Source organism: Merops nubicus, unplaced genomic scaffold (genome assembly GCF_000691845.1).
Source record: "Merops nubicus isolate BGI_N331 unplaced genomic scaffold, ASM69184v1 scaffold20290, whole genome shotgun sequence".
Taxonomy (NCBI): domain Eukaryota; kingdom Metazoa; phylum Chordata; class Aves; order Coraciiformes; family Meropidae; genus Merops; species Merops nubicus.
In genome coordinates this window covers 23591-33836 of record NW_008582801.1, presented here as the reverse complement: position 1 = coordinate 33836, position 10246 = coordinate 23591, and the positions used below count along the sequence as shown (strand labels likewise).

Here is a 10246-nt window from a genome sequence, read left to right as displayed (position 1 = left end):
TCCCTACACATAAAACACCTGACAGTGTTCTATCAAATAAAGAGCCCAATATGCTGCTGTTATCAGTTGGTGACTTCAGCAGCTAATTAAATTCTCAGTTTCTGAATCCTGCTCATAATGCTTGCTGACAAAGACCAAAACTCCTGTAGTAATTTTGGCCTTTAGGGATGAGGCGAGGCAGGGAAGGAGGGAACAAATCACCCAGGAAAGCTGGTGTCAATCCACATGTGACAGTCATCACACAAACCTCACTTCACTGTGGGAGTGTAACAGGGTAGTTCCCCTCCAGATGTACATCAGCACCATGGCCTCCACAGACTCCAAGAAGGCTGCCCTGCTTAAGGCCAAGTATCAGTCCAAACAGGTATAGCTCCTGAACTTCCTACATGTGCTATACAATCCTATGGATATGATTCCCCTGTGTATGTAGGATCATATATATACACACACACATATATGTATATATGAGAACTTCCTATACCATCCCCAAATACTCACTTTAGAGTGAAACTACACTGACCACAACTAAGCAATGCATGCTGAGCCAGTTTAGCAAACCAAAGAATGAAGACACTGAAAAGTATTCTCACTTGGGAGAGCATGCAGCATGTTCTTAACTCAGACAGTTCCCAAAGAACAGGCACTTTATTTAAAGCTAGACCTGGGCTTAAAAGCTTTGCTGGCTATAAATGGACTCCTGAGTTGGGTTGTCTTAGACAGAGGGGATGTTGTATTCAGAAATCACTCAATGCTGCTGAATGTGAGAAGAGATTTGCCTTTTCTCTCTGAATTTCAGCTGATGAGTAACACCAGCACAAGGCTGGTTCCCAACAGCATATGCCAGAGCCTATTAATGAGTACAGTTGCCTGCAGCAAGGAGCTGGGGAAGAGTGTCCTTGAAGGACAACGCGTGGCCTTCAGACGTGGTCACCTCCAATATGACATGCCCTGTTTTCTTCCCTCATCTCCCATCCCAGGTAGAAAATTCTCCCTTAGATAGATCCTAGGAATGAAGACCTGCACCTGAAAGCCACAATCTAGCTCCTGATCAGACATTATAAGGAAGGGTGTATTCAGGGATTAGATTTTATTTGGAAACCTGAAACCATAAGAATAAAAAGCTGCATTTTCCAGAATGTTTGTTCAGCCAGTATAAGCTTTATTATGGAATAGCTTTAAACCTCTAGGCTGAGAGTGAGAGGTTTTAGGTGCAGCTTTGGAAGGTGATTTATGAATAGATTTATATGTTAATCTGTTAATAAAAAATGTAGCATACTGATAAAATATGTGGCAATCATAACTCAGCTATGAGCCACATATTAAAGACTGCATCTGCTCTAGTAGAGCTTTTGATTATGTTTTTAAATGAGGGAAGTGAATTGTCCCCAAAATAAAGAAATAAATATTTTAGCTAGAAATATATGCCACATAAGTCCAAGATGTATCTGGGAATCTTCAAGAAACAAATAATAAACACCTTTTAAGAAAATAACATCTGGAAACTGAAGCTTTATTCCTGAACTTTTCAAATTGGAGTTCCTGTCAGGTGGCTCAGCAGTACATTAAAACAGGCAAAGTATTCTCACTCTATCCTAAAATTACTTCCAAAACTGGATTTTAGATTGGATGATAATCTTGACACTCCAACTAGATTGATTAAGTAAATACCTTCAGCAAAGTTGGGCCAGCTTCTGAGCACCCATGGGTTTGCACTGCATATCAATGCCTAGTTTCCTCATGATTTTTGAAAGGATGTTTTGAAAAACGGGGGTGGCTCTGGCTCAAGGATGCTTCTGCAAGTAAATCTGAATACAATACTCTCACCTCTTTTTATTGACAAAACCTACAGCACTTCATAAAGGAGTGCTATATCCCTGTTTCCCATGGAGGCAAACACCAGGCAGATAAACTGGGCAGATTAACATTTCCTCAGGTGCCCATGGGCAGATCCAGCAATAGCAATTTGGGCGCTCCAAAGCTCATCTGGTGCCTATTGAGCTTTTCCTGGGTGTATAAGATTTACCTGTTATTTGTAAGTTTTGTGATGAGTGCCAAGGCTTTGTGTGCGTATTCGGAATCCTTAAAACTTCCCAGTGAAGTATTTTCACCAGGAAAGATTACTTGAGTGACAATTTGTGCTGTAAACTAAATTACTTACTGCTCCCTGTTGGTTTTGTTCAACACATTTTCTTCAATGATACAGAGAAAAATCAACACAAACTCTGCTACCTCTCCTCAGACCTTTATATACTGTGCTGATTTGGGCTGGGGTAGAGTTAATTTTCTTCATAGTATGGGGCTGTGTGTTGGATTTTTGCTGGAAAGAGGTTTGATAACACAGAGATGTTCTAGCAGTTGCTGAGCAGTGCTTACATAGGCTCAAGGCCTTTTCTGCTCCTCAGACCACCCCACCAGCAAGTACGCTGGGGATGCACAAGAATTTGGGAGGGGACACCGCTGGGACCAGCTGACCCCAGCTAACCACAGGGCTATTCCATGTCATAGGACATCATGCTCGGGGGAGGACGACGTTCAGAGCGATGGTACCTGCTACACGTGCTGGGGCCCTGCTTTCCTGGGGATGGCTGCACAACTGCCTGCCCATGGGAAGTGCTGAATGAATCCCTCAGTTTACTTTGCTTGCACAAGTGGCTTTTGTTTTATTTACTGTCTTTATCTCAAGCCATGAGTTTTCTCATTTTACTTTTCCAGTTTCCTCCCTCATCCCACTGCGGGGGAGTGAGCAAGTGGCTGCACGGTGCCTAGTTGCCAGCTGGGGTTAAACCATGACAGTCCTTCTTGGCACACAGCACAGGGCTTGAGGGGCTCAAGATAACCCCAGATTTGATGGAAATGTGCTAGATCAAATTTATACCTGTTATTGCTTTTCAGCTATTAATTGCCAGGCTCCTGTGCTTGCCAAGGGCCTTGCTTGTTTCGCTGTGTATTAGAGGCTAGTGCTCATTAGTGGCTGTTTTTCTGCTCTCGCTCCCTGCAGCACTGCCATACTGCTCCTCACCTCGCTCTGCTGAGCCTGGGAGCACTTTGATGGCAGCACTGGCCACGCACCGGGGCTGGCAGGTGGCCAGGGCATCGCTTCTGGTTCCGCACTGCTGTACTGGACAGGCTGGAACTTCAGGGTGAACCTAAGTCAAAGGGACTGTGACCTGTGGATGGGAGGAGTCCTTGTGGGTGCAGGACATCCTGAAGCACCTGTGGCCATGGATAAGCCCATGTCAGAGCAGGTACATCTCAAGGTATCTGCAGGCATGGTTATGTCTGTGCCATAGAAGCTACATCTCTGAAGGCACTGTGACCTGTAGAGAAGGCCATGCTGGAACAAGTGCACCTCAAAACAACTGTGGCTGATGAAAAACAGGCTCTGCAAGTGTATGTTACGGTTTTGCAATAGGTGCACCCACTTATTCTTTCATATTCTGTTAAAACTCAGGTTATTTTTAAGAAAGGGAATATGTACAGACTCTCAAAGTATTTAAAATACTATTAACCCAATATTACATGACTGGTCAGCATACAAACTTCACAGGGCTGGTTAGAAAATTTTGCACAAGAGATCTTCCACTAAAACAAATAATTGAAATAAAAACATTTTATTAAATTCTAACAGCTTCTATGAAACTTATCTGATGAGTGTCCAGAAAGGAACCTTGGAATCAAAGGGAAAAGGGAGAGGAGAGGAGGGAGGAGGGGAGGTGAGGTGAGGTGAGGCAAGGCGAGGCAAGGAAATGCCCCAGACAAACCAGGTCAATCTCTTGAGATGAGAGAAATGCACATTCAGATCCTCTCTCGATGCTTCACAAAATAACTTGACCCAGAATATTTGCATCCTAAGTAACCATGTGTCTATCTCTTTCTCCTTCAGATTTTATAAAGATGTCAAAAAGTCTTTTTTTTTTTAATCTCAGTGCAAAAAGGTTGGAAATCTTGCCATCTCAAAAAGGCTGGAAAAATTATTTCCCACTCCGTTCAATTGAGAACTCTAAGTTCCAGGTAAAATCAGTGTGAACAGGGGGTAGGCACTGCACTGGGACTTAGGAAATGCCTGCCAAGTAGCCCGCTTTTAACGCACACCAGAGAACAGCATTCCTTCCTTAGAAGTCCTAATCAGCATTGTACATTTCTAAAAATTTGCTCAAAGGCTTATGTTTTCAAAATGACCCTTCCACCTACTCTATTAATTACAAACCCCAATATAAAACAGACTTTTCTATAGCCTCACTGTGAAAGCTGCAGATTAGGACCTAACCTTGTTTCAGACCCATGCATAAATTAAGCAGCATGTACTCTGAGTGCACATCATTTAAGAAATGTGTTCTGTAAGATGCCTAATACTTCGAGCTTATAATGCATACAAGAGGACCATTTAAAGATGGAGATGAAAACATGAGCAGGAGTTTTGTTCAAAAACAGATGCTAAAAGATTTAGGGAACTGTATCTATTTTAAAACTGTATTTCTTGACTGCTGCATGAATTTGAAAGCTACATGCCAAAGTTTCCAAAATTAACAGGTGCTTTTGGATATTCCACATGGGGCATCTCAAGATGCTGATTTTCAGAAATTCTTTAACAACGTGCCTCAATTTTGGCAAGAAACACAGGTAGACAAAATCACAAGTGACCCCCAAAATACTTTGGCCTCAGTTTCTTTCTGGATATTGACATTCAGCCAAAAATGTTTCCCACAAAAACATTAACCACCACCAGAGTTTCTCATGCAACTAAAACTCATTTGGTGAAAGGTTTCTCAGGTCCCAAATGGAATTTCTGAAACACATTTCAGAAACAAAGACGGAGGGGGGGGCGAGAAGTTGGTACATTTTGTTCTGCAGACAATTTCTGCTCCAGTCCCTTCACTAGTTCTTGTGTGAAAGCTCAGTGCTCCAGTTGGAGAAACAACTCAACAGAGCCATAGAAAATCCAGAGTGAGGAGAAAACTTCAGCACATGATACAGCAGCTGAGAGCTAAGGAAAAGAAATTACCCCTTTATAATATGATCCAACAGCTGACACATCCTAAAATCTCTTTTCCTTCCCTCCCTGAAGTCTCAGCTATTCTGTAGGGTAATGCTATTTTTTTTACATAGTTCTTATCCAATAACTTGCCCATATAATACAAAATTTTGTCTTTTAATCTACTGCAATTCCAAGACAAGAACTTCCTATCCATACTACATAGATTGGCTACATAATATTCCAGAGTTTTCTTTGCTGTGGGATTACAAAACTAAGTTTATACTCCTGGCATTCCAACAGAGATTCACAAATAATGATGTAATTTTAGCTTCTGGAACTGAAGACTCCTAAAATGTACTTTCAGGAATGACAGCTTCACAGAATGATCCTTGAAGTTGATGTAGAATTATTCCTCATTTTAACTGGGTTTTCACTGGGCTTAAATGAAAGGTCTCCAGAGTCATTCAACAGGTAGAAGAAAAGAGCGACGTCTTTTAAAGCCTGGGACCTGAAAACCTTTCTAAAATCAGAGAGTAATGACATGGTTAAGACTGGGTTTGTGATACATGGTACTCATAAAGGGGATTATAATCCAGAAAAAGAAGAATTTTCTCCCACTGGAAAGTAGTGAATAAAGTAATACTGCGTTAAAAAACATTATGGCCTGTTCAATGGCAGAAAATATACATTTTCTGGTTAAAGAACAGATAACTGTCAAGGAAAGCATGCATGAGGTAGACTGATCTCGTAAATCTACCCATTACAGAAAGAGAGACTAAAATACTGAATTTGCTGTGCTACCAAGCAGTGGCACGGGAACATTGCTCCTACAAGTTGCTGTTGCCGTCCTTGCTGAACAGACAATTAAGAGTCATCTCCTTCACAGGAACACCCTGACCTCCTCTCTTTGCCATGACAGCTGTGGGGCACATTTTGTGCCCTTGCCGTTTCCCCACAGGGACAGTGCAGCCTAGAGATATAGCTGATTGCACAAGAACACTCAGTGAAAAACAGCTTTAGATTTCACCTAACCCTTCTGTAGAGAGGCATATTCCTCACGCTGTCAGGCTTTGCCCCAAAACCAGCATATCCTGCAGTCTCCATAGAGTGGGGTCCCCGCATTTCTGCCCTTATCTCATGGAAATACAAATGCAAGGGAGCAGACATCTGTCAACACAATCCTGCACCCTGAAGCAGATTTAACACTGCTGGTAACCTGAAGAGTAAGTCCCATGAGCAGAAATAAATCAGACTACAACCTCAAGATGAAAAACTAGCCCCAAATCAAGCCTGACAAGATCCACACTGTATTTTACTTGCAAGCCAAAAAATAACCCAAATTAGCATTGTGATTACTTCTTAAATTGCACTTTCATCTGCTATAGATCTAACTGCAAATTCCTTGCATTTCTTGTCTCGCTTTGTGATCTGATCTTTAAAATGATGCATGGTGAAGGGAAGGTGGGAGGGGGTGCCTCTGAGCCACATCATGTGCTGTATGGAAACAAGCCAAGCAGCTACTTAGGCAACCGTTAGGTCGGGAAACAATCGCTTCCATCATTCCCAACACGTGTGTCAACATAATTCCATGCTCTCTTTGTCATGCAAAAAGTCTTGGCAAAGTGACCGGATACACCCAGAAAGCAGGAGTAAACTAAGCTCATTATGTTAACCGGAGATCCCACAGCATCCTCCAGTGCTATAGAAGGAGACTTCCCATGTTCTGCAGCGTAGGAAAGGAAACTCACTGCACTGAAAAGGGCCCACGCCAAGCTTGACTTCAGACGTGTACAAGGGAGGTACACAGCTGGTTTTGTGGAAGGGGATCCCTTGTCTGATAAGCACAAGAGGCTGTGTCAGGCAGTGTGGCAGGAGGCACTGCAGAAGGTATGACACCTCTCATAGTTACAGAGACTCCCCTCTCCTGTGCTGGAAGCCTTCCAGCCATGCTAATATGGCTCTGCAAAGGGAAACTACTGGCAAATGGGAGTATCAGCTTCTCCAACTCTTTATTGTTGCCATTGGTAAGTCCAGACTTTCTTTTCCTTTTAAAGGAAGACTCAATGCATTTTGCAACCATTAAATATCTTTTCTTCTCTCCAGCTATACTTCTAACTCTCACTAACAGCAAAAGGCTTGTGCACATTGGAATAGTTGGCAATACTGCTCTAATGGCTTCTATGCATGGTCAGGTACAGGAGGAAGGCTCTTCAATCTGCCTGAAAAATGCTGAATACATCTTTGGGCTCTAGCAACTGTAGAAGGTAGCAAATATCCCAGAGCATAAGTATTTATTTATTTAAAGATAAGCAGCTGGGTTTTTCACTAACAATTTTTGCTGCATCTTTCAATTCCAGATTCAGTGCAGCAGGAGGAAAGTCCTAATACTGCTGGATATTTGCAAGCCCTCTCAAACTTTAGCTGCTTTGTCTCCGTTCTGCTACAGGTAATGTACATTTTTCAGCCCATTTTGCCTCTCGAATGCTTGCAAGTCTAATCTTGGTTTTAGTAATGCATTCAGCAAAACACAGCTCCTCAGCAATTCATGATCACAGAGGCCAACAATGGCTAAAAATGTGGATGGACAAGAATAGTAAAAGCTTCTGCTATGTGTTGCTGACATCTCCTCTAATGAAAGCCAAGGATTTCTATTGATTGTTGTGCTTAAGCCTGTATCAGTCACACTACATGCTTTGTTCTTTAAGATGCCATATTTTTGGCAGATCCCAATGCCACCCAAACACTCAAGAATCAAGAGCAGGGAGCACTATGCAAATGGGCAAGTGCAGAGGATCCCTTCCCCCAGCATTATTGTTGGAGTAGAAATAAGCATCTGGTTCTAACTTGGTCTTCTCCCTGCTCCATCATTCTGGGCAAATTTACACTATACAGCCTTCTGAAAATGTACATCAAATATTACAGAACATTCATTAGCAAGTCAAATAAAATAAGACAGTAAAAAGTGAACATACCTGAATAAGAGAAACGTTGTGTAGACTAAGTCTGAAGAGGTAGTTCCTGCATGAGCAAGCAGAAAAATTACAAACTGTTAGGCTACCAAAGAAGGGAAAAATTATAAAAGCAAGTAATAAATTTTGGTCATTCATTTCTGCAAACAGGCTTTTCTTGGACTCTTCTCCACAGAATGCAAAAATAGTTATATGATTTTTATTCATCAGTGTCTTAGTGAATCTGGTAACAAAGTTCTGAGCAGGTCTGGAGTAAAATATTCCAGAACCCATAATGAAGAACCATGATGAAAACCCAACAGCACAGGCACTGTTTGCAAACCCTCCAAAGGCTTTAGCTGAAGTTCTGTGTGGGCTGCACGCATGTTTTCCTCTGCACTCTGAGAAAAATGGGGTTGGACAGAAGCTAACTGGAGAAATGCTGACTCCTGTAGCATGGTCCCCCCAGGCCTGACTTTGTGGGTGCTCCCATTCAGGACTTTGTGGAAAAGGAGGAGAAGAAGGCAGACACTTCTCAGCAGAATCTCTCTGCACAGAAAACCAGCAGGGAAATCAAGGCAGTAACTGCAAACACTCCCAGTCCTCCTGTCATTGCACCTCCAAAGGCAAAGTGAGGGAATTTCTGACAGAAGTCACTGTAGCATGAGATACAACATATCAGCTGAGCTCCTGTAGCCCTCCTTCTACAGGTTTATATCCCATGATAAATAACAGAGAGCATACATTCTCATAAACATCTATGGACGAGGCTTACTTAATAAGATTTATCTCACATTTTTGCTTGCAAAGACAATGCAGTTGCCGGGAGTCACCTGACATATTAAGCCATACAGACATGATTGTGTGCTTGAGGGTTTTGGCCATGTCTAGCTTCATATTTTTCACTCCCATCTGTCAGGAGGTCTAAAGAACTGTGAACCTTTTCCAAAATCGCTATCAGCACAATCTCCCAAGAGAAGACACATTTATATTATTCCAGGTGAACTGTGTTTTTGGAGTTGGCTCCAATAAATAAATTTTAAGTAGTAGAAAGTGCAGCTCTGAACATATAGCTTCATCTGCTCTAGAAATGACAGTATATGGACATTTCCCTACCCAGTAAAAATGCAACCTCCAGTCTTATGTCAGTGAAGTCTGTAGTCAGCAGCACACTCTGACCATGCAAAGAAAGTAATTCAAACTTCTACACACGAGAGGTTCATATTGAGCCACAATGACCACTACAAGGCTTCAGCAATTTTTCCTTCTTTTGTTATCTCTCACTTGTATATCACCTAAGTGATTATCATAGAGTTGCCTCTATGTATTCTTCCAGTTCTGTAAATAAATCAAAAGGTCTCAACTGCTGCTGACTGTCAGTAAAGAAGGATGGGAACGAGGATGATGGGGAACTTGGGAAGTCAAGCTCTTGCTTCCAAACCTTCAGTTGATGTACCTCTGATTTGCACCATACTATTCTATATTGGGAGTGGTTACCTGGAGAAGAATGAGACCCATTATCAACAGCTGAATGAAATAGATCAGTAATTATACTCTTGGAAATATGCAGAGAAGTACACACACACATAAAATATCCCTCTTCTCCCTTATCATTGGCGGTCCAGCAGTTCTTTTGTATAGTCTGAAACCATATTCTGTCTGAAAGGGCTGCATATTTCCCCAAGAAATTTGTTGTTAACTCTCTAGCATCAACTACAGACTTAAATATTATGTCCTGCAGGTGCATGCAGCAGTTCAGAGGACTAAGCTTAAATACAGCTAAAATTTCAAAATGGAGATAAATTCTCATCCAGTGATTGATCTGACAGCTCCCTTAGCACATGCTACTCTCACCAAAACATTAATGCAGCCCCAGGACATGAGATATCATGGTATAAACCTTCTCCTAGAGAATTTAAGCATGTCACTGCCTCAAATCTTACAACACCCTAAGGAGAAAGTTCTCAGAACTAGGGACTTGAAGTTGCTATCCTGTTGTTAAGCATGCTATTTAAATGCATTGATTTTGGAAGTCTTACAATGTAGATTTCAGCTCCTTGTTTTAGTCTTGTAAAAAGCTGGACAGTTTGACTGAGTAATAAATTTTAATATTAGGTTTCTTTCCCTGATAGCACTGCAGAGCAAATTCAACCAAAATATCTTTAATGGAAGAGACGTATCTAAAGGACACAATTTTCATTGCAGTCAGCCAAAACAGTTGCAGATAGGAATAGTGTCCATTTAAATAAAGCCCGTCCCTGTCCTCTCAGTGACTGGTGTGGAACACCTGGACCATTAGCAGTGAGATCATTCGGGTGGCTGA

At 41.8% G+C, this 10246-nt stretch overlaps 1 protein-coding gene across 1 annotated transcript in view; it reads right to left on the bottom strand.

Moving 5' to 3' along the window:
* SEMA5B (sema domain, seven thrombospondin repeats (type 1 and type 1-like), transmembrane domain (TM) and short cytoplasmic domain, (semaphorin) 5B) overlaps nt 1–10246 on the bottom strand; it is a gene marked incomplete at both ends in the record, with an annotated part of 83135 nt that overhangs the window by 60593 nt on the left and 12296 nt on the right. The window contains one exon of the mRNA XM_008938762.1: nt 7948–7993. Coding sequence (XP_008937010.1) covers nt 7948–7993 — 46 coding nt within the window. The remainder of the gene's footprint in view (nt 1–7947; nt 7994–10246) is intronic.